Source organism: Echiichthys vipera (genome assembly GCF_963691815.1).
Source record: "Echiichthys vipera genome assembly, chromosome: 1".
Classification (NCBI taxonomy): Eukaryota; Metazoa; Chordata; class Actinopteri; order Perciformes; family Trachinidae; genus Echiichthys; species Echiichthys vipera.
Genome location: NC_139826.1, coordinates 32,780,125 through 32,792,753, shown reverse-complemented (window position 1 = coordinate 32,792,753; position 12,629 = coordinate 32,780,125). Strand labels below are relative to the sequence as shown.

Sequence of the window (12,629 nt, the reverse complement as noted above, 5' to 3'; positions counted from 1 at the left end):
CACACACACACACACACACACACACACACACACACACACCCTCCCGGTCTTCACCAGGAAATATCCTGTATCCCAAAGATGAACACACAAAGGGGTTTGGAAGCTGCACAGCAGACGTGCTAACATAAATCCTGTTGTCCATCTATAATTAAAAAAAAAACATGTCCTCAGTCGCAGAACATATTGCTTAATTATTACAGCACATGAAGGAGGCATGTGTAAAGACTCATTAAGATAGCGAAGGGACCTACACTGCAGTCAACAGTGAGGACTGGCTGGAGATCGAGACACCTGTATTACCTCAGGATATTGGAAATGTCGAAAACTCAATAACTTTAATATTGTAACTCACAATCACACTTTGTCTTAGTCTTGTGGATTATGAATTGGGGTTTCACTGTTTCACTGGCCTTTCGTGTCTTTATTTGGGTAGTAGGAGGTTGTGAGGAAAGGAGAAAAGAGACAGAGGGGGCGATATGCAGCAAAGGGCTGCAGGTCAGAGTCGAACTGCTGCGGCGAGGCTTTTTACTCTCTGTATGAGGTCCTGCTCTAACCACTGAACACGGGGCGCCCCCAGAGGTATCATTCGTTTTTTGTTTTTGTCCTTTCCAGTGGAATACGACCGACGAAAAACCACCGACTTGTTGGTTGTTCTAAGGAAGCAATTTCCGTTGGGGAATGGGATTTTCAAAATCATATTTTTGTGCCACTGATAATTATTATTTTCTAACTAAGATCTCTTTAAACATTGTCACCTTACTCTCCTGCCATCATGGAGACACAGAGGGAAGTCTCACCCACACCAGATGGGAAAACCATTCATTACTCTCCACTGACTCTTTATTGCGTCAGGATGTCTCCTTGTCAATTCCATATGCTAACAAACAACAGTAAAATGCCTTAAGGCTGCTGTGTGGTGGGATGCACTTCCAACAGGGTAAAGAACCCAGAACCATAGTTTTTTAAGCTGCCAAACTTAAAAACTGAGCCTTTAAGAAGACAAACGTCAATTCAGGCAGTAAGATGTGTAGTAACGATTAAAGTCCGACATTCTATTCATCAGAAACTAAAAATTATTTAAATTTGTGCAATAATTATCATAGGAAGCGTGTTGTGACCAATCTGGTACAGTAATTAGACGGGAACGTTTCAACAGCACACACCGTACTGAGGACATGATGGGATCAGGGAAGAATGGAGGAGGTACTGAGCATGAACAGAAACATGTTGTTATGAGAGCTTTAAGAGTAGAAGGTCACATTCAATTTAAAAACCATTGAAGGGTATGTGAAAACTGACAACAAAACAAGACAGAACCCAATAGAAAGAGCACGAGGACACACGTACACGCTGTACTCTACTATACTAGTATAGAAAAGAAAGAAGAAACGAATGAGAATACAGGACATACTTTTTCGCACAACTGTACATGGTTTTGTATGGATTTAACTTGATATATTTGTTGTTCAAATCTTACGTCCATGTCGTCGCAGAGCCGGGACCCAGATCCGTACTGCAGTCGGCACTGATGAGCAGCGCTGTACAGAACCCCAGGAAGCACCGAGTTCAGAGAAAGCTTTTCCTTCACCGGGGCATCATCAAGGCACCAGCCCCAGCCGCGACTGTGAGGGGTGGGAGGAGGGGGCGGATGGTTAAGAGAAAGGGAACAGAGTCTGATAAGCACATTTTATTAAAGGTGTCTTTGTCACACGCACACACACCCACACACACACACACACACACACACACACACACACACACACACACACACACACACACACACACACACGCACACCCACACACACACACACACACCTCCCCGGTCTTCACCAGGAAATATCCTGTATCCCAATGAATTTGAATTTTCCTGCAGAGGCAACAAGGTTTGCTTTTAATAAATAGCAGAAATCAATACAACAAGAATCTTCTTCAAACAATCCGAGAAATAGTGACCATGTGTTAAAATGATATCTGAGAACTGCAGTGGAGCAACACTTGAGCATTGACCTCTAAACAACCACTTAAACACCAAATTAGTGCAGTGATCCTTGTACCAATTATCCTTAAGCTCAGCTCTAGTAACAAAAATGATTAAAAATGAACTGAGATTAGAGGGTAACAAAGAAGGGGATTTTCCCTGCTGCCCCGTCCAACTTCCACAAAAAAATGTTCTTATATTACAATGGCATAAAGAAAAAGAACAGACTATAGCATCCGGTATAGTGCTATGCCAACTTGAATAGGGGTAAAATAATTAAATTGTGTGGCTCTTCTAGACTTTCCAAAATGTTTCCAAACTGCAATGCTCAAAACAAGTAATTCATCGTTTTACAGCTGTAATGGAGAAGGCTTTGTAAGTACCGCCCATAGCACCGATTGGCTAATCATCAGTCCCCTGTAACATTCATCGTCTTGTCTGGGATTTTATCCGAGAAACAACACTTTCATGTCAGGATGGCAGACGACACCCTCAACTCTGTGGAGTGAGCAGATTCTAAATCTGGAGCCAGTAAACACTAGTAGTACTGTGGAGCAAGGAAGCATACAGGTATGTATGCGCGGAAAACCTTTAAACGAAAACTCCAAGGCACCTTTGATAGAAATAGTAACAAATTATGAACAAAACTTATTTCATGTTAACTAAACAATTCAATAAGTCCTACACTGCCTGGCCAGACGACAAGATGCTTATCCGATCTTTAAGTGGTGCCCTTTCAAACACTATTTCCAGGTCCTATGTCTGATTGGCAGGTCTTTAAGGTCATTCATTTGAACTCAAACAAGACAGGAATCGTGTATATTGGGAGAGGGCTCTGGCATAAATTAAACTAACTGTCTTGATAGAGATACTCTAATTAAAGGTCACAATTTAAGCCAACTGATACCTGGATTTTAATACTATTCTACCTATGCGTTACACTCACTGCAGCATTTTGTTTACTGTATCAGCTTTTGTATGCAAGAACAATACAGTGTCTCCCACTATGTGGTAAACAACAAACAAAGACAGAAAGTGTGAGTGTCTTTAAATATGTGATTACCAGGTTGAATACTCTATTGTAAGCATCATAATGGACTCTTACAGGAAAATGAATGACTGTTTCCTATAGATTTCCTTTTCATTATTGAGTCAGCCAGTGTTAGCATGCTATAGAAATAAAGGATAAAGCCAGATGTTCCCGTGTTTGTGACGCATTCTGCCTCAATCATGTTCAATCAAAAGCTGCAGATTAAGGCAAAAAGTGGGCACCTAAATCAAGAAAAATTAAAACTGTTGATGAAGGTCAATCTGGGGTAGGCAGTTTATTTTTGGCGTCGTTCAGCAAAAGATCCATAATCATAAGAGATAGATAGATGACACAATGTTTTGATGGTAATTCGTGTGCTGAATCAATTAATTTGGCTGAATTAAAGCAAACACTCTGTGCTCTACTAAACGACTGCGTCTCGATGTGGAAAAAGTGGAACGGTCCATTCATAAAGTGAATGTAATATCCTTCTGTGACTGTGCATTTTAATTTAAATGTATACCTTAGCCATTATCGCCAACTTAGTAAATATCATGGTTTAGTCCACAGCTGTATGTACCGCCTGACAATATGACATGATGATAGTTAGTCGGTGCAGTTTGTGCGACCCTTGCAGCTGCTTAAGTTGTCCAGCCCGTTCCAGTGTGTGTCGATCCTGTCTTTGCCCTCAGACTAATCTGTTTTGGGCTCTGTGGACCTTTTCATAGGAATTCCGTTGCTAGGTAACAGTCTTGTTAATTTCCTGTCAGTTGATGTCACTCCATAATCTACGTGCCGCTCACATTCACTGCAACAAGAAACAAGCCGGGACACATTTAGAGAGTTTATGTTTACCACTGTGAAATGGTCTGTAGTGATGCAGCCATCGGTGACTGCAACAATATGGATGATTGGACTGAAACTAAAACGGACACAATGTTGTGTTAATGTTGTCACTTTTGAATGGAAAAGAGAAGGGCATCATTCAATTATTGGTCAAGTGTCTCATAATAGCTTCCCACTATTAGCCAATTATACCATCAGTCACACTTTTTAGTATTATGTTGAAATATTAATATAAAAGTTGTATTTTTTTTTCAAGGTTTTTATCTATTTAAATGCCTCATTGCCAGTTACTATCTATCAAAGAGTGAGTTCAAACAATGGTGATTGATCATATGACCCACTAATGAAAGCACTTCTACTTGCCTTTTTGCCGAAAATACGTGTCTGTGGTGACACTCCCTCCCTAGATGTAAATAAGCCACCATGTTAGTGACGCTGCAGACCGCGGTTGGTTCTGCCAACAGCGGTTGATCAGCCGACCCAGATTGCCACCAAGGGTTATGCTGTGTTCACTTGTAATTGAAAATAGGGAAGTTCCAACTTCTGAGCCAGGCTTGTAGTAATGGTAGAAGTATAATAGGAACGTGTGTGTGTGTGTGTGTGTGTGTGTGTGTGTGTGTGTGTGTGTGTGTGTGTGTGTGTGTGTGTGTGTGTGTGTGGATTCAAGAGGGTAACATATAGGAGACGGACTGGAAGTAAAGTGGTGAACGTGTTTCAATAAAGTTTACAAAAGAGCACAAAAAAAAGTTAATACACAAAAGCTGGGTTTGAAATCATTCCCTCATTCGCTCATTCACTATTCCCTAGTGTTTATTAAATAGGGCCCTATATAGGGAATGACCAAATGAGATTTCGGACACTACACTGGAATTTTCTAACAAATCGTTGCGTCAGTAGATGTGTCGGATATATGTGTGATGGAAGCGAGTGCGTCCAGCATCATGTAAACAAACTGAACTGTAAACTTACTTCATAGTCTGTTTATGATACAACCCTGCACTCAGGAGGGCCGTTAAAGGTTGTATTGATGTAAATGTTAATTTAAATGTCACATCCCAAATAAATTGTTGAAATTAGTTTTAAAGTGTGGTTTTGTTAACAATGGTTGTGTGTCCTGATTGCGAACTGTAATAGCCCACAGAAAAATGTATTTCACGAGCGAGTAACAGCAGTCAGCTCATGAGTAACGCTTGTTGGTAACAGCACCTCTTCTGCTTCTTCTTCTCCTCCAGTAAAACACAACCACATTGCATTGAGGTATACGGGAGTACATGTAGTGTACATCGTATGTGCACTCAAATTACTTTTACTTACATTGTGGGTATTTTATAGTGGACTACTGTATCTACTGAACCATGGAGAATTCAACAACACTACAAAATGGCGTACACACTAAATAGTGCACTACTTCTATCATAGGGAACGATTTTGAACCCAGCTTTAGTGACCGCAAACATGACAAGACGGAGGCTTGAAAGAACAGGCTCGAGTGTAGTTACATCTTACCGCCAAAGAGGCCGCTAGAAACAAGTATTTCAATTCTTATAGGGTACAAGTTTAACTCCAAGCTGTAATACCTCGATGACACAGGCTACCTCAATGAAAGGAACTCATCTATAACTTGCAGGGTGCATGTTTTACAAAAACTGATGGGAAATAATACATATAATTTATTATTAAAGTTGGTTTTCTACAGGCAAAGATGATAAGACGGCAGATAACCAGGTTTTCACAGCATGCACACTTACAATCCACTTATCCAAATGACAAAATAAACAGCATAACACTATAAATATTAAATTAAAAAAACAACAGCTTTCACACACTAATAATTCACTGTTATCAAATGCTTGAGGAAATAAATTACCAAATTACTTAAGGATGTCATTAGAAAATTAGCCAGCACCCAAATATCCATAATAACAGCTCTAAAGGGATTATAATGACCCTGAGGTGATTACATTAATGTGAGCTTTGTGATATGAATTTAAATTACATCTATGACCTTACACGACCAAGCAGATATAGAGCTGCATTGCCACATCTACCAAGGCAAGATGTCGAAGTTATAGTTTATTTGCTTTAGTCAATCCATAAGCATTGCCCTGTACTGATCAATAATGTCACAATAAAAAGCGCAATGCACCATAAAAAGAAGAGTCCTCAATGATCGTAAAGTCACATTCTAGCTTATTCCAGCTCTGAATTATATCCAAGATCAGGACTTTCTTATCAACTAATGTGAATGTCACTCTGTCGCTTTGTCACTTTATATCACCACTGCATCACTTTATTTAGTTGTACTGTAACTTACTTCAGTCAGAATGCTGCTACACTTCACTGTACTTTACTGTAACTAAGTTCTGTATTAAATGCTGCTACATTTTTAACACTGTTATCACTTATCGCTCCTTATCACTTATTTAGTTTGTACTTATTTTATTCCAATCTGCTGCTAAACTGCACGCTGCGTATTGTTGTATATTGTATTAACCACAATGTCTGTTGCACTCTGTCACACTTAGTTATTGTTTGATTTATTTTACGTTAGCTTTATTTTATTTGATTATGTTACTGCTTATTGTTACTCTGATCCTTTCCCATCTTTGTATTGAAACTGTTGCACAATAATTACCCTTGGGATAAATAAAGCTTCTTGAATCTTGAATCTTGAATCTAAAGATTTAGAAAGAGTCATCCATGCTCTCATATCCTGAAGAGTTACTACAACTCTATTTGTTTTGGTATCCACCAGGCCCCTATTCACAGAATATTACAGCCAGACTCTGCAAACAAACGCCTATACTAGCATCTTTGAGCTTGCTCCCCGTTCTGTATTGAATTCCTTACAAGAATCTCCTGTTTGTGTTTAAAGCCCTGCATGGTCTCGCCCAGAGCTATATTGCAGCACTTCTATTCCCATACAGCAGCTAGGCCCCTCAGATCTACAGATCAAGGGTCCTTAACCATCCCACCATCTGTCGAAAACTTTTCAGTAGCTGCCCCAAATGTCTGGAATAGTCTCCCTGAAAATATAAGAACAGCAGAATCTCTTCACTCCTTTAAAAAGTGTCATAAGACACAATTTTACTCCCTTGCCTCCCGCTGCAATTGTTCTTGACATTATTTGCATTCTACATTAATATGCATGAATGTCTGTATGCCTTTTTATGTGTGTATGTGTGCATGTACTGTATGTACTGTATGTTCTACTGTATGTATGCACTATATACTGTATCTATGCATGTATTTAAGTACTCGTGTTTTGTGCTCATCTTTTTGCGCATGGTTTGTTTGAAAAGTGTTCTATAAATACATTTGACCTTGACATTCCCAGACTCCACTACCATGTTACAGAGTTTTCATCAAGGGGATAACGGGAGGGAATTAGGAAGAGCCAACATTGAGTTTTGGCCTTGTACAGTGCCCACCTGTGAGGAAAGTGAAGCAAACCTAAGTGCGGATGTTCTTATTCCTTTGGCTTCTGTTGAAAATAAATATATATGTAAAGTCTGGCCAAGTGTTGGTGTTACTCTTGAATAAACATGCTAAATTACTTTACACAGTAATGACTGACCACCTACTGTGATAAGCTGCAATCAAATCAGTGTGCTATGACGCTGCCAACAAGATGTAATTAACTTGCACAGGATAATTTCCCTCATTATGTGTGTACAGTTGCGATAAAAAAAGTTGTATTTGATGTGAGCAAGCTGTACTTTATCCTATTTTTTTCTTGATCCATCAAAATGTGACATTTACTGCAAAAACACAATATTGTGATTACTGTGATTGTGTGCATTATCACTGCGCCACCTGGAACAAATCAAAATGTTCAATTTAAACCTGCAGTAATTGTTTTGTTGCCATTTGAAGGCAACAGAAGTCCAATAAGCTGTGGACTTAACATGTTATGACCTATTTACATATCTGGCAGACACAGAGCAACATTAGAACTGATTTGGAGTCGTGTTTCTGCACACCTGATGAATGCAAGTCCAATATTCACTCCTCTTTAAGCTCGGTTTTGGTTATTAACTCCTGAAGGAGATATATCTGCCTCTTTAGGTGCTAAAACCTCCACTATCATCAACAGCTAGGTGTCAGCTGTGTCTGTTTGCTCTTTGGTGCTGAGGAGGTAGTGTGCAGTGGGTTTATAAGAGCTTTTGTATTGAAAACAACTGGCTGTTGCAGCTGAGAACAATGCTGATGAGAGCGGTGAGGGTGGACCAGAAGGGTAAAGTTGTGGGCCGTAAAAAACAAAATGTTCTGTAGAACTGAAGATGATTATACAATTTCATACATTGTTTATATGAAAATATGGTTAGAACAACTTTTAGGAGCAAGCATTTTATAAATAATAAATGTTATAAAATGGTGAACAAAGTTTTTCCAATGAGAACATTTGCTCAAATTTCGTCAAAGCCGATAAAGAGTATTCACACATTATATCTATAGGTCACATCTCTAGAAAATATTTACACTCATGAGTCAACCTAAATCATTTGAAACACATGGGGGTTGATTGTTTAGCACTTTGAGATGACCTAACACGGACTATTGAACAGCAGCAATTAAAAAGTTCTCCATGAGTGGCTCCGGACTAAAACGCAGCTCAGAGGGCAAATTAGGTTCTACTGCGGCTTCTGTCAAAGCCGGCTTTCCTGGAAATGTTTACGTCAATTAATTAACTGTTCACCGAGTTCATCCACCTCTAAATTAGATACCATCAATATATGAGCGGTGATGGAACATGCTGTATGTGTTTTTATATCTTGTACACCTAAATGCAAATAAAGTTTCCCATTTCAGATAATTAAGTGACTGAACTGATGAAATATGCAATGAAATGTGCCAGACATCTTTAGGCTCTTTGCGTCAGTGGTTCCTCCATGCAGCAATTAAATGAACTTGAAACTAGTTGGGGTTTTTTTTTTTTTTTTGCAAGGCTCCCATGGCCTTTGAGGAATTCTCCTAGGGACATTAAAGGGGGGTCTCTGTTTACGAGTAACCCATCTATGTGATAATATCTAAACCACTCAGCTCAGTGTCACCCTCCACATTCCTCATAAAATAACACCTACGGAGCGAAACCTCTGAAGCAGCGCGGAGCAGTGGAGGCCTGCGGGACAACTAAAGCCATGTACAATGGAAGCCTTGTCCTGCAGACAGCGGGAGAGATAAAACAGAGAAAATGGGGGGAAACACTGGCATTTAGGACAACTGGTGCAGTGCCAATTCAGAGCTCTGGGTATTGCTGCTTACAGCGCTGTTGGAGAGGGCGTGCCCATTTGGAGCATGTGCCTGTTTTAAATACAGGCCTGTTCAGAGTAGGCTGAATGCTTGGACCCTGGAAGTGCTGCTGACACCTTTTTTTGTAATAAGCCCTGCAAGTTTTGAGCAAACTTTATGGAATATTTAAAAAAAACAGAAATAGTTCATTTCTCTGGTTTGGTCCAGAGATGAAGACCAAGTTTTTAAATCGTAGCTCAAAATGTGTCGTAGGAGTGGGGAACGAAAAACAGATTTAGGCACAGTTTGATGGCAGATAGATTTATCCGGACCCCCGGGATTCAGGAATTTTGAGACTTACAGTTCAAAAGTTACAGGTGAAAGCGTAAAGTGCGTTCTCATCGCGCCACCATCTTGCTAAAGGACACCAAATTGACACAAAGCACTTTCCCCGGCAATACACCTGCCAAGTGTGAAGGATATCGGATGAACAGTTTTAAAGGTTCTCGAGACGAACACCCACGGCTAGATGAGACGGGAAAACAAGTCTCGTCTTCATCTGGATTGAAAATGATCAATCCAGATGAAGTGGTTTTGGAGTGGCTGGCTGGATGAAGAGACAGCTCAGAGGGGCTGAGTGGGAAGAAGGCTTCATCTCTTTTTCTTTCAATGGTCATCTCGTCTTAGTCACCAAGTCTTAGTCTTTTTTAAAAATCATTCAGACGACTGTAAATGCTTTTTTTTTTATCATAATGTAGGATGTATTATTCTGGATCACAAATTAACTGTAGCTGTTCTCTTTGGTGTCTCAATCAGCCGCGTTCTGTCATTTTAATGTCTGTCAATTTCATTCGATCAATATTTCTATTCCGTAGAGAGAGATTTTCTTAGTAATACTAAGCTCATACGTGACCCAGAGTCCAAAGCCACATTTACATACTCACAATGACATTGCTGGTGTTTAGCAGGTGTACTGTTTACCATGTTCACCATCTTAGTTTTGCATGTTAAAATTTTTCTAATTAGCACTCAACACAGAGTACAGCTGGCGGTGCTTTTAGACATGATAACTGTGCTCGCTGTAAAGCCACGGGGATCACTGAATATGAGTTACTGCACCAAAAGCAATGGCAATCCATCCAATACAGAGACCAATGGAAGAAAAGATGGACAGGTGAAGTCTTTGAGGTTTGTTCTATATGTGTGTTTTTAAATATATGCACTATTGTGTAAGAAGTGTATGGCTGTACTTGCTAGTGTATTTGTATGAGTATAAATGTATGGGTTTCCAGTACCACCTTTCAAAATAATGCGAAAGCAACAAAAGTAGAAAAGCAGAACTACAATCAGATTTTGCAAAAACTAATCAACGAGGAAGAAAATGAACTTTGTGTTGGTTTGTGTTCAGACCTGTTCTGTAGCAGCGCTGTGTGCAGGATGTTAATGAAAAAATCAGGGAAAAAATAATCCTCTTTTGAATAAAACTGACTTTTATTTCTTTACTGTGGTATTGAACTAGATATTGACTGTTTCTTTTAATGCTAATGTTGTTTAGAAGTTTAAAATTCTGGTATTTTGTGTATAAGGATGAATCTGCAGTTTAATATTGTACACTGTACAATCATGTCTATAGGATATATTTAAATGAATGTAAAGTCTGCTTCTGTTCGGTTATAAACTATGAACATGAATGCTGAAAAAACAAACTTCATAGTTCATATGTAGATATAAAGATATAATCTACAAACTCAACTTTATGGCGAGAGTTTTGCTGGAAAAACAGCTCATGAGGTCGTTTATAACTCCAGCTCAGAAGAACATTACACCAGTTTTCCCTCATGCTGGCGACAGTGTGGGTGCCTCCTCGAAGCAAATCTTTTTTTACATATTCTGATTTTGTGCATCATTAAATCCTTTCTGGCGAGAGAGTCACAAAGTTTTGCAAAACTTCTTTCCCACGGACGATCAATTTATTCTGGAGTCTTTATATTTACCATCAGACAGTGCTTCCTCTAAAGACAAATATTTATTTCAGATCCTAAGTAACCTTTGCTTTGAGGCTGCAACAGGGAATCACTTTTTTTTTTTTTAAAGGTGAGAAAGATGGATAATCTATGTCCAGAATGACCATCATTTGTCTAAAGTGTATTTTTTTGTGTCATTTGTTTTATTTCATATCCCCTACACAGAGAGATCGAGTGTCTGTGAGGTTTAACCCAACAATTTTGTTCTATTTGATTTAGTTCTTGTTCTTATCTTATTTCACTTTATTCTAAAATAGGGTTAGGAATATGATACAGTATGTATTAATGTCCAGTTAGTCCTTGCTTGCTTCTGTATAATTAATTAACTAAGACACCTTGTTCTGAGCTACAAATGTAAATTTACAGATGGCTAAATGAGAAAAATCAAATGTATTATAAATGATTGTGTGGACCTGGAAATCATAATAAAAAGAGAATTTAAAAACAACAAAAAGGGACCAGAAGAGATGTCAAGGCAGGCCAATTCCTTTTGATGCAAACTTTTAACTAAAAATGTGTCGGTAATGGGGCTCTGAAGTGCTGAGACAACTCTCTATTGTCTCCTTTTTAATGACCACTGCCCAGACACGCATGCACACAAAGCAGTAGCCTTTGTGTAGATACCTCCCACGAGTGTAAATATCACCCTGCGGCCCTTTTTTTTCCACAGCGGAGTCGAGAAGCTACAATGCTGTCAAGTAGCTGAACACCCACTAAATGAATTCCAGATGCTCGGAGCTGAGAAACTGGGGCAACCATGGTGAAATATCTCTGACATTCAACACATGTTCTGTTGAAGACAGAGTCACAGTGCAAGTCTTTGACAGTGGCAGTTTACGCACGCACGCACACACGCACGCACACAGTACTGTAAATAGATATATACTAGCATTCAAGATATACTGTATATGCATGTAAGCTTGTGCAAAATGAACAAACCTCCCATTTACTAGAACCAAGTATTACCTCTTTGTCAACATGCTACTAATAAGGGCAGAAAACAATAGTTAAAACATATGAAGTTGCTGCTCATTGAAGTGTGTATGATCATCAAATGTAACACCTTAACTTCATGACCAGTCGTCTGAAGCAACGCCTGTTCAGAAAAGTTTTTATAGCATGTTTAACAAAGCTCAATAAAGGTGAAATTGCTCAGAAAATGATGATGGACGTTACAACTAATTACTGACAAAACGTTGGAGGAGCAATTTAGTTTAGCGGGTCAGAAAAAAGAGGCACACGCTGTACAGTAAGTTCACATAAAGTGGTCAGATGAAGAGCCTTTGGTCACGGCAGCCGAGTGCTGTTTATAAGGTCTGTATGTGAACACAACACCAACGATCCCGCAGCAGGGACTGTGTGTTACATGTATGAGGCGAGTTGAACACGCCGGTGTGTCTGCCCTCAGGTCAGGAAATAGTAACAACTTAACTGAGGTGATTAACTTTAACAGGCTGTCTCATAACATGTCTACAACTATATAGTTAAAGGTCCCATATCATGCTCATTTGGAGGTTCA

The 12,629-nt window shown here is 39.3% G+C and overlaps 1 protein-coding gene across 1 annotated transcript in view; it reads right to left on the bottom strand.

Annotated features, from left to right (window-relative positions):
• Positions 1 to 12,629, bottom strand: part of adamts7 (a disintegrin-like and metallopeptidase (reprolysin type) with thrombospondin type 1 motif, 7) — an 83,936-nt gene that overhangs the window by 44,920 nt on the left and 26,387 nt on the right. Inside the window, exon 9 of the mRNA XM_083912803.1 lies at positions 1,478 to 1,622. Coding sequence (XP_083768929.1) covers positions 1,478 to 1,622 — 145 coding nt within the window. The remainder of the gene's footprint in view (positions 1 to 1,477; positions 1,623 to 12,629) is intronic.